This window comes from Trematomus bernacchii, unplaced genomic scaffold, assembly GCF_902827165.1.
Source record: "Trematomus bernacchii unplaced genomic scaffold, fTreBer1.1, whole genome shotgun sequence".
NCBI classification, from domain to species: Eukaryota; Metazoa; Chordata; class Actinopteri; order Perciformes; family Nototheniidae; genus Trematomus; species Trematomus bernacchii.
The window spans coordinates 1738603-1750773 of record NW_022987821.1 but is presented as its reverse complement, the minus strand read 5'-3'; the positions used below and the strand labels follow the sequence as shown (position 1 = coordinate 1750773).

At 43.7% G+C, this 12171-nt stretch overlaps 1 protein-coding gene across 3 annotated transcripts; it reads left to right on the top strand.

Moving 5' to 3' along the window:
* Positions 1 to 273: 273 nt before the first annotated feature.
* dzip1 (DAZ interacting zinc finger protein 1) lies at positions 274 to 12100 on the top strand. 3 transcript variants are annotated; one of them, XM_034151189.1, is made up of 18 exons: positions 274 to 482; positions 1023 to 1149; positions 1358 to 1957; positions 3380 to 3419; positions 3660 to 3775; positions 3947 to 4105; positions 4194 to 4331; positions 4412 to 4474; positions 5214 to 5342; positions 5865 to 5913; positions 5994 to 6044; positions 7260 to 7435; positions 8136 to 8340; positions 8828 to 9002; positions 9322 to 9674; positions 9883 to 10004; positions 10091 to 10250; positions 11516 to 12100. In XM_034151189.1, the coding sequence occupies exons 2-18, from the start codon at positions 1147 to 1149 to the stop codon at positions 11611 to 11613; spliced, it is 2637 nt and encodes an 878-aa protein (XP_034007080.1). In that variant the 5' UTR covers positions 274 to 482; positions 1023 to 1146; the 3' UTR covers positions 11614 to 12100. The 3 variants fall into 3 exon arrangements, with proteins under 3 accessions (XP_034007080.1, XP_034007079.1, XP_034007081.1); XM_034151188.1 differs by having other exon boundaries at positions 3335 to 3419; XM_034151190.1 differs by having other exon boundaries at positions 1023 to 1189; positions 3335 to 3419.
* The last annotated feature ends 71 nt before the right edge of the window (positions 12101 to 12171 follow it).

Below are 12171 nucleotides of genomic sequence, written 5' to 3'. Positions count from 1 at the left end.
AAATGTACTTTGACAAGCAAAAAACGTTTTTTTGTAAAAAATGTTACTTACCATACCACAATGAGCATCTCTCTTTCACAGGCAATGAGAAATGGGAGGAGCTTGCATAATTTCTGGTCACGTGATTACAACTATAAGGCGTTGCCTGGTTACAGGGGGTGGTTCAATTTACCCACTGGCTCAATTTACCCCCTTCTCCCCTATAAGGTTTTCAAGACACGTGTGTCTGCTTTGCAATTGTCCATTATTAGCTATGAATTAAACGCCTCACTGAATGTTATTTAAGAACTCTTCGTTTTATTTTTAAGGTATTCACCGGAAGTTCATGCTTTTATCACAGTTAGCTTTGAGGCTCCCTCTTTTTTGCAAGCAGGGATTTAGGAATGTGGAGACCAGCATCTACGTCACCCTCAAAACGCCTGGGGTCCCGTCGTAAAAGAAAACTTTTCTAGAGGCTGTAACATAAGAAAACAAACCCATAGGTAAGTCTTTTCAATAAAGTCCTGGAAAATACATCTTAAACTGTGATATCCACATCTGTTGGTGATGTATAACTCAGTTTTAGCTACTTTGTTTAAAGTTTTGCCGAACACCGTTCACTAGAACATGTCCGTTAGCTAAGAATGGGTTTGAAATGCACGAGCCGTTATAAGCGCTTAACCTTCCTGGCATTTTGTGAAAGGTTTTATACTTTTACATTTGCATTAAAGTGTTAGAAATACATTTTAATAGTTGCTCAGACAAGTTCAAGCATGTGTGCAATTGTTATGTTGAGGTCAAGCAGGGGGATAAACAGCCTGCCCCAACATGAGAGAGATTATCGGCGTTGGCAAGGAAACCATTGCCGTAAAAACCTCCTCGTGCTCATTCGCAGGTACATTAGTTTTCCACACAGATTCAGTCGAGTGAGGGGCTTTCAGACGCATTGCTGTGTTTCCCACAGGACACAGCCCATCTCCCACACACTGTAGGGAAACATTTGCTGATTGCAGCCAGTGTTTTGATAACACTTTTCTCCACAGGGACGCTCGTCTCTGTCTCCATGGTAACTAGCCCCGGCGCGACTGCTTGCAAAGGGGGCGGAACCGGAGAGGAACGACGGTGCTTCGATTTCTTTCTCCCCCGTGAAGGCACAACCAGTCGAAGATGGTAAGGAGAGCACGGCGTCAGGACGGCGACAGCATCATAGGTAGATTGGGATGGAATCGGCAGTGGTGGAATCTGCTGTTTTACCTTGCCAACACACACCAGATGCTGTATATTCTCTGAATCTCTTTCTTCTTATGGCTGCTGATATGAAATGAGGTTTGCATCTTCTTTAACTGGCTATTCAAAATCTCTGTGCTCTTTGTTTCAGCCATTTCACGACGGAGCATACTACCCCTTCACCGGTGACACCCAAGGGACCCACTCATCAGCAGGGATCCCTTCCCTCCTGAATTCCCCTCTCAGCCACCCCTCTGTAAACGGCCACTCTGGTCCTGCACCCAGCATGACTCCGTCCAGCGGAGCCTCCATCAACCTGCCTTTCAAGTTCCGCCCTCGCAGGGAGAGCGTGGACTGGCGGCGGATCAATGCTGTGGACATCGACCTGGTGGTGAGCCAGCTGGATGTAGACGCCCTGCAAGAGCACATCAGCGGCGTTACCTTCTGCAGCTTGGACGGGGAGCGGTGTCAGCGCTGCCAGAGCCCCGTGGACCCAGCTCTAATCAAGCTCTTGCGGCTGGCCCAGCTCACAGTGGAGTGGCTCCTCCACTGCCAGGAGTTTCTCACCCTCAACCTGCGAGCGGCCGAGGAGAGGCTGGCGGCCGCTGCCAGGGATCAAGAGCAGCTGCTGGCTCAGCAGAATAAGCAGGAGGAGAAGGTGAAGACCCTCACCACCGAGCTCAAGCAGAGGAAGAAGCTGATTCGCAACCAGCAGTCCCTGATCCCGCCCAGAATCATCAGTGGACAGAAGGTACCGCTGACACTAAACGCTCACTCTCTGGGGGTTATCGGTTACCATTTGCATTTCACATATGTTTGGCAAGCAGACAGCCAGCTCCATCACCCCCACCCCCATCGCTCCTCCTCCTCAGGGCCCCCAGTCTGTCATTGTTCCCAAGATCTATTCACAGCTTCCGCTGCTTTGTGCATTCAGGGTTTGGAGGGAAAAAATAGAAAAGGTGACAATTTATTGGTGTTGAAATGGTTGCTATGTAATGTAAAAGCCATAGCTGCCTTGTTGTGGGGAGGTTTTAATAAGCTTATTTTGGGAAGAATAGGATTTAGAGCTGCAGAACAGATGGTGTCATATGGTGGCAATTAGTTTTTTTTTTAATCCACTTACAATAGGGTGAGTAGTCAAGACACCGTCTGACATCTCCCCCACCCTTCTATAAACATGACTTGTAGATAATTTTGTTCTCTTTAGTGTTGTTGAATACATATATGTTAGTCTCTGTTACAAAGCTCACTTACCATTAAGTTATTTATAGCACAAATCAAAAACCCTTCTTTGGTCTTCAAGTGTACCTGACCTATCCAAGCGGTTACCAACGCAACAGATATAGTGTGTCATGACAGCATGTGGTTGCTAGGTGTGTGTAGAAGCTCAGCTAACAGAGGTGGTTCAATAATTGATAGAGAGGTTATGTGTTTGAGCTTTGAGGACATAACTTGCTTGTCATGTGTTAACACTACAAAAACACACGCATAGCGCTCAAGGCTAATTTAATTCCTCTCCCGATTTCCACAGTTAGTCCAAACCCTAATGTAATCAATTACAGAGTTACTCATCGCGGCACACTTTTCCATGTCGTGTGGCTGGCTTTGGATCTTTGGAGCCATATGGTGTGGCAAGATATCAGTAGCAGCAGGTTTAACATTGAATGAAGTCACAGGCACAATGAGCGGCTGAGGTTAATGTAGCGTGTGATGTGTAGAACATAGACAGCGTCTACTCTAGTGGTGAAGTGTCAGTGAGCCGGAGTGTGGGGACGCCTGCCTCGGGGAACAAATCAACATCACTCGCGCTATCTGTCTGTTTGGAAACATGCCTACAGTCAGCGGACCATCCTGAAAGAGATTCATCGTCAGCTTTGCCCCAAACCTCTTTCATTCATTCAATCAATCCTCCCTTAATGACACACACTCAGTAGTTTACAAGATTTTGCCTCTTAGGAATTATTAGCAAGTCGTACTAAAATATATCTATCTAAAATGTGACGCATTGCATTGTTGGATTGTTATCAAACATGTGTTTACAATACTTAAACTACATTTTCTTGTAGTTTATGGTCACATTTTTTTACGTTACGGTAATAAATGAATGTATTTTCTCTGTGTCTTTTAGTGTCCACATTGTGATAAATCCTTCCTCAATTCCACGTTTCTCCAGAATCACATGCAGCGTCGCCACCCTGGCGAGTATGAGACCGGTGAGTGGAGCAGTCATAAAGGTTTACTGAGACCTTAAGAATAGAGACAGGGAGAGAATTATTATACTGTAAATGAAAAAAAGGTAGGAGTCAGGTAAATCACAAGCATTAAACATGTTAAGGATGGAGCAAGACAATTTATTTGTATATATATCTGTTGTAAATTGAAGGTAGAATTTGGAATATTCCTGCACATCACAATGTTGTACAATACATTTATTTTATTTTACATCTTTCCAGATTTGCGTTCAGAGAGTGAGAAGAAATCTCTGAATGAAAGCCTCCGAATGGAGATCAACAGTCTGAAGGAGCAGATCGATCAGCAGCAACAGGACTTGCAAGCCAAAATAGTTCAGGTAGGAAAGCCTGACCTTTGGGAAGGATCTGAACAATTTACATTTTCCAAATGTATCTGTCTTTCGGGCTGTTGGTCACACTCTCCAGTAAAACAACAAAATAATCATATTTGGGTTTCTACCTTTGTGGTTTTGTAGTAACAGAGTTCTTTTATTTTGCTGTGATTCCAGGAGAAAGAGCAGCAGTCCATGCAAAAGGAGCTGCTGAGAGAGTTGGAGCGATTTAAGGCTGAAGAGATGGCGCGCATGGACAGAAAGATAGAAGACAGCAGGGACGGCATGCGCAGGGAGATGGAATTCCTTTACACACGAAATATACAGGCTCTAAATGTATGAAAAGGACACTTGGATAATTACTTCTTCGTGGTGTTCATTTGGTCTTCAGGATGTATTTTATTCATACCTGTTTTTTCATCAGGAAGTGAATCAGAATCATACGGCTAAGCATGAAATACCACCAAGCCCTGTGCAATCGCAGCCAGAGAGAGATCTGGACAACTACAAAGAGATGCAGACGCAAGCCATACACAAGCTGGAACATCAAATGAAAAAACAGGTCAGTGGAGAGAGGAGATACGTTTTTAAACATAGATACAGTTGTTTGAGTACACTAAAAAGACAAATATTCTCTTCTAGGAGAAAAAGTGGGGATCCAAGCTGCAGGAAATCAAGTCCCTGCACGAGTCTGAAAAGAACAAGGTAGGTTTTATTAAAATGAGGGATGCACATATGCATCGGCCTATGTAAGCCCGGTTTTCTCTTTGGGGAAAATAAGAGCTAATGTGTTATACTGAGCTATTTGACTTGCAAAGGTCACGTTAAAGGTCATATAATAAGGAGCAAAATCTAACAGCTGACCTTCATTTTAAGAGATTGGATAACCGACTGAGGCGATCTTCCATAGCTTTAAAGTTATTCGCGGTGTCTCCCTCCTCTCTGTAGGAGCTTGTGCAATAGGTTTACCGCTTGATGTTGAAAAAGAGTTTTGCCAACAGCCGTCGGAGCAACATTTAAAATAGTCGCCCGTCCGAGGCAAGGACAATTGTCCTCTGTCATTTCAGGGACAAACAAATTCTGATCTGCTCCGTGTGTTGACATGAAAAGTGAGCGCACAGTCTCTGCTCATCCTTAATCTTTATGCCCCTTTAGAAGCATCAACTAAAAGCTTGTTTTGTATATTTATTACAAACCGGCTATTGTAAAATACATTTTGGGGAATTTGTGCTCATTCAAAGTTAGTGTAAAGAAGGGCTGAAAGGTTGTTCATATCTTCTTATAATTAATTAGTTTCCTTGGCAAAAAAAAAAGGGGGAATCGACCAAATTGTTATCCTAAACTAAATGTGCAATTGGTGAATCGCTAACTAAAATAAAAACATATTTAGAAAGCTTAAGAAATAAGAATCCATAAAAAGCATCTAGTTTGTTCCACCTTGCAGTTGCTGAACGAGCTGAGCGGACTGCAGTCGTCGGTGTCGGAGCAGCAGGAGAGCCGCCAGAGGCTGCAGCAGGACCTGGGGAGGAGGCTGCAGGACAAGGAGCACACCATCAAGGCTCAGAGGGACCAGGTCAGCGCTCCATCACACTCACACAGCCAACACCGCCCCCCCCGCACTGTTATTATGTCGGGGGAGGAAGTGAAGCGGAGGGTCAGCCCTCGTTCAGGATATCCTCTATTAGCTTCATGGGCTCTGATCGTATTGTACTGAGACATGAAGATACTGTACACGTGACAGGAAGCTGGTGATTTTCCTGGAATAGATCCACATTTTCCCACGAGTGAAGTGTGTCACAGAACACAGAAAATAGAAATATGAAACTGAGAATAATAGGAACCCCTTTAAGTGAACTTACCAAACAACAAAGGTGGAAAAGTGGTAACTGATTGTCCTTGCAGTCCAGAAAATGTCAATGGAGGGCACTCAGAGGGCACATAGATCAACAGTTTAAAGCTTTTCATTTAATGCAGTTGGAAATGTTGGCTTAGCAGTAACTTAACCCAGATCTTAATGAATATAACTAAGCCAAAAGAGGAATAATTGTTTTCTTTATGCATGGTATAACAAGTGGTACTTCTTTCCAACTTACAGATAAGGAATTTCTCCTCAAATCCACCCACACAAATAGTGGAAGTACCAGGTATAAATTCCTTTACTTTGAATCATAAAAGTCTTAACTTAAGTGCGTGTATGATATTCATCATGTTCTCTGTTTTCCAGTCATCCTCAGTGCACCAGCGCCGGACCCTAAACCAAAGAGAGTTGTACTGGGTAAGTTAGTAAACCCAGCTTTCATGAGAAAACAAAGGTCACACCCAGAGAAGCTGAGCATGTGCTTTCATGCATGAATGATAGACAAAGCAAACTGTCACCACATGTACCCCCTTCTTTTATAAAAACACATATGTTAACTGACTCCCTCACCTTTATTGACCTTCAAACTTCACGTGGTGTCCAATTTAGAGGAGCCAGCGTCGGCTCCTAAGCTGGATCCTATACAGGAGCTGTCAGAGGAGGAGAAAGGTAAAACAGGCAGTCAAAGCTACACAGCCGGCCGACTGCATGCTGTCTGCATGGATGCATCAGTCTGTTGGAGAAGCAAGCTTGTTGTCTGTGACATTCATTGGCGCTTGCTCAGAATTAGTGATCAGTAGCCGCTTTCACACCAAGTACTTTGCCGTACTTAGTTCCCAGCACTTAGTTCCCAGCACTTAGTTCCCCCATGGAACTAAAGAGCCGATCGCGTTCACACCGGAATAAGTCCCTGAGGGAAGATTACGCAAATGAAGCCGCTGACGTCACTTCTTCTTCTGCTTTGGGTTTACTGGCAGTCCGCAAACCACTTCACGGCGTATACTGCCACCCGAAGTACCCGCCCGGAAGTCCCCCGGAGTTGGGGACTGGCTCCCAGCAGCTTCTACTGAAGCCTTCCGAGTAAATCGCCAGAACGCCGACACCTCCTCATCTCCACCGCTCCCATGTTTTTTTTCGTGTTGCCATAAGTTATTCTCTCTCCGTTGGTGGGCTGGGCGAATGCTAATGCCAGCAAATACAATGGCGGCTTCAAAAAACCTTTCCGAGTTTTACGGGGTGTGGTTTGCAATCCGCCCAGCCAATCAGAAATTGGAACTTTTTTCTCCCCATGCTCTCTAGCAGGGACTGAAAAGGGGGGAAAAGTTCTCATGAACTAAGTTCTCTTTTTGGTGTGAACGCAAAATCCCAGGAACTATCGGAACTAAACGGGAAAAGTCCTCCGGTGTGAAAGCGCCTATTACATCCATCCATCATCTTGTTCGTGGCAAATCGACTCGTAGACATTCTCCTCTTCTGCCTGCCCCACAGTCGCACCCATCCAGCAATATAAGCGTTTGGCATTTAGCTTGCTGTGACAGTTGGCAAATGCATGTTCATTCATTTTGCCTCTGCTGCCTGTAATTTGAGCCCGATTACTCATAAATGGCTGATTAAGTGATCTTTCCTTCACAGACTTGAGCAGCTTCTCTGAGAGGAGGCCGGTGGAGAAGAAGTCTGAGCCGCTACCGGAGAAGAAACAGAGAGTGAACATCAGCGCTCTGAAGAGGAACCCCAACCTCAAGAAAGAGATGAGGCCAGAGCTGGAGCAGGCTGTCATGGAGAAGCTGGAGAACCTGGGAGTCAAGCCTGTAAGTGCACACTTTTGGCTTTTTGATTACATTGTTGGCTGGGTTCATCTATATGGCAAACAATTGGGCATGGGTGTGAGCTGTTTTTGAATGTTTTTATTTTGGAAGTTCATCCTCAGCTCTTATAATAAATTCTGTAGCCCCATACAGATATGTTTTAGCACCAAGATGTCCCCATTGAAACCCACATTAAACTCCACAACTATTATATTAGGTGCTTTCCAATTTGTAAATGTTTCTGTTCTCCAGCAGATTGAGCCAGTTTCTCATGTGTGTCATATAGGTCAAATACCTGCTATGCTGCTGTATTATTAGTTTGATGCAATGCATAAGAGTCAATGTTGTTGCTGATATCCCAGAGAAAAAAGTCTCCCTATCATACAGATCATAATTGCAGTTTTGTGTGTGTGTGTTTTTGTCTTAACAGTAATATTATGTAAACAACTGTCAAATTAAGGGTTAGAATTCAAAAAAATAAATGACCATTTGGTAGTTAGGATCAGGACTGATGTTGTTTTAAGTTTTAACTCGGTGACTCCATTTCTGACACTTTGGTCCTCTAAAGAAAACATAGAGCAACTATTTTAAAAGGGATGCACAAGGCTAAAACAAGTATTGTACACAAATAAAAGTTTAGGAAGGTAGAACTTTTAATCTACTTGTTTTGTAACCATTGCTCATACTTGTGTCTTCTTCTCAGGAGCAGTGTGGTCTAAAGGACAAAGAGCTTAGTTCCATCCTGGCCAAGGCGCATTCAAAGCGGGAGAGCACTGCGAAGGGGATGCCTCACTACTGGGGCTATCGGGAGGAGATCACCAGCACTGTGGAGCAGAGGGTGGCCCGTCAGAGGAGAGGCAGCGACCCTGCTGCAGTGTCCCAGCCCAGAACCAGACAGCCAGTTCAAGGTGAGTCATGGAGGAGCCTCTAAGCACATGAGATCATCTCTCTAAGATCTTACTCGGCCAACAGACCAATAATAACCTCACGGAGAAATTCAGCGGTGGTTCGATGCTTCATTCAAAGTTTCATTTGCCCATCACTAGTTGCATGGACGTGTAAGTGTGAGGGTGTTGAGGTGCACAAAGTAAAGCAACTAAAGTAACAGCTTACTCAACAGAACAGGGTGCCTGTAGGAAAAAGCAGAGAGAGACAGAAAGGAGCAGAGAGGCTTTAAATAGCTGCAGGGCACCAGACCCAGGTGCCCTGAGTTACTGCAATCAAGGCTGGACACAGCACAGCCACAACCTCTCCAGATGAACCCACAGGGGCATCACAGTGTGTATGTCGTCTAATCGGTTGTTTACCACCACATAAGCCGCCTTGAGCTCTGACAAAGTGCCAGCGTCTGATCCGCTAACTCTGTTTACATAAAGTGTTTTTGTTTGTGTGTAGTGGTGCCGATCCGGCCTCGATCCAGCAGCCTGCCCTCCAGAGATACACAAGTGATGTCAAAACCTACAGTCAAACAGCCCAAGACCCCCCAGCCGGCACCCAGGACCAAGACCACCACCCAACCCAAGACATCTACACCCAACACCAAGAGCACTCTGAAGACGTTCGCATCGAAGTAAAGAAAAACTGTGTAAAACATGGAAAGGCTTCTTGTAGTTTTACATTAATGTCTGAGAAAGTAATAAGAGAGCTGTGGGGGGGGTGTGTAACATTCGATGAATAAAACCAAACTTTCAAGATTAACTTTGTACATTTAGAAAGGAACAATTTGATATGACCTAAGACTATAAATCATTTAGTCATTCTTTAACTCTAACCCGAACCCATTTATAATGAGCTAGTCTGAGTCTGTGAAGCTGAAGAGTAGAAGGAAGAATAATAAGTATGATTTAATATTTTATACAACTTAATAATTAGTTTCTGTGATCATTTAGGACCCCTCCTTTCAGTTCCGATGCTGAATCGGAAGGAGAGGACACAGACATGGAGGAGGAACCGCCCAAAAAAACACAGAGGGGCAAATCCCCACAGCCCAGAATAAACCTGACCCAGATCAGAGCCAGTCCGGTCCAGTCAGGTCAGGCTCCGTCCAGGAACTCATTCTCCTCCAACCCCCCGCAGACCAAGGGGTCGGGGGGCGGTGTCACCAAGACCACAGTCGCAAAGATAGAGAGCGATGAGGAGGACGAGTGGTCGGACGTCAGCGAGCTGCAGCAGATCGACCCCAAACGCCTACAGAGTTTCAAAGACCAGAACGGAAACGTGGAAAAGAGAAACGTTGGCAAAGGTAGCTTTATTCCCAGTCAGTTTAAATCATACAGCAAATGAATGATAACTTTACTATTAAATCATTCAATTGGGACATTTAGCATGGGCTTCTCTTGACAATTTATTGATTTGCATTCTATGTCTATCGCAAAAGTTGATATTTTGCGATAACAATAGATTTTCGATATATTGTGCAGCTCTCATTTCTTTAAATGTCTTTTTTTTAGAGAACAAAATCAATGACTTGGCCAGAAAAATGGAGAAGCAGTTTGCAGAGCGATCACTAAAGAAACCAGCAGGGGGCGTCAGCATCCTGCCGGAGAGGAAGGATGAGGTTCAGGAGCTCACGGTGAGAATCACTCTAAACCTCAGTGCATCCCTTTGGTCTACTGGATGTTGGGGATAACGTGTGTGTGTGTGTGTGTATGGCGACAGTACACAGATCTAGAGGAGAGCAGTGATTGGCTGGGATCCTCCTTAGAGGACAGGCTGGAGATGTCTAAACCTGCTCAGAGCGCCGCACCAACGAGGAAGAGCCTGGACTCACCCAGCACCAGCGTCTGGGGGACATCTACAGGAAAGGCTCCCAAATCAGGTCAGTCCCACAAAAAACGCATAAAATGAATTTCACTGCCCATAGAGGTTTCTCCTGTGATGTTTGGTGGGGAATGGACATCCTGGAGGAGCTGTGAGCTAACTCTATCATTTGAACTCGGCTTGTTTCTCTCTCCTGAGTACTGAAATCCTTCTTCTTGTTGAAATATATAGACTAGGGCTGTCATTCGATTAAAATATTTTCGATTAATCGCATGATGTCCATAGTTAATTGCAAATTAATCGCACATTTTTTATCTGTTCTAAATGTACCTTAGAGGAATATTTTTCAAGTTTTTAATACTCTTATCAACATATGGGTGGGCAAATATGCTTTATGCAAATGTTTGTTTATTATCATTGGAACAATGACAAATATTCTCCTGAATATTCTCAATACAACAACCTGGAACCTCTCTCTCTCTCTCTCTCCCAAGCCTGTTTACAGTTGTCGGCGAAATGCCGCTCCTCTGTCTTCATCTTCAGTCAAAGCATGAGACTGAAGTTCCCACTGTGGGTCAAAATAATGCGCTGTGATGTGCAGTCGACACGTTGGATGCGATCCGAATTATCTAAAGCAGCCCCTCGTCCTCCACAATGTTAAGCTGTAGCCACCCATTTAGCTATCGCTGTTGAAAGCTTGCTGCTCGTAGGCGCCGTGTCCAGGCGTCTCCCCGGCAAACTTTCAAGCGTGGTCTGCCGCAAGCGAGCGGCAGGAGCGAGGCTGTCGGCATCAGCTGTGTGCTTGACTTGCTGTTTAAAACACCTTTTCTTGTATCCATATCTCTCGCTAGAATCTCCCACCATCCAACTAACAACAACAACAACAACGTCAAGCCTTTGGGCTCTGAAACTACGGGCCGGGCCGAGGACAAATACACATGCGTTAATCGCACGTTAAAATAATTAGTGGCGTTAATTTTTTTTTAAAGGGTTATTAGCGCATTAACTTGACAGCCCTAATATAGACAGAATCCTAAAGTGTATCATAATGATGTGGCTTGAAACTGGATAAAAGCCTTTACAGTCAAGTAAATCAAGCGCACCTTGATTTTAAACTACAGATTTTTATTGGCATCAAAAACAAAGGTTAACACAATTTTAGATACCTTAATGCAAAACATTTTTGTATTATTCTTTTTACACACCTTATGAACTTCGTAGTAGGATGGATAAATGCAGTTTTATAATATTCAATGATGATTATTTCGGACTTCTCCCATTTGTAACGCAGTACAGTAAAAACAGCTGTCTTGTGCCCCGCAGGTCTGACTGAAGCAGGAACAGGAAGTACCCTGAAGAGCAGCCTGTGCTCCCTCAGTGACATCAGCGACTCGGAGGACTTTAGCAATAAATACAAATAACACTACAGCTGATCAGGTGAGGTAGCTCTACGCCAAGCACAGACACAAAGACCTCAATTCCTCTGACACCATAGCCATATTTGATACTGTTATTCTATGGAAGCTATAATAGAGATGAAGCAATATATAATGGGACTTTGTAATAAAACATTCAACGAGTCTAAACATATTGGATTACAGCTTTAACTGACTTCTCATTTTCACCCTCACCTTGTGCCAATCTTTGCTTGCCTTAGACCTTCAGTGTTCAACATTAAATACAGTTTTTTCCTCTTTTGATATATATACTAAAATATAACTAACACTCCAAATGAGATGCTGTACTGTATGTAGTTTGTATGACATTTTGTAAATCAAATTTGATAATGCTTCATGTGTCAAATGGAGCGATGAAATGTGATTTTGTATAGAAAATATTTAAACCAGCAATAAAAGATTTCTCTGTAGAATCAATCCTTTCTAACTGTTACTAAACAATATAGGCATGTCATGAATGTATTGATTGATATTAAAATGTCACATTAACATTATTTAAAAAACATAATAAAATGGTACATG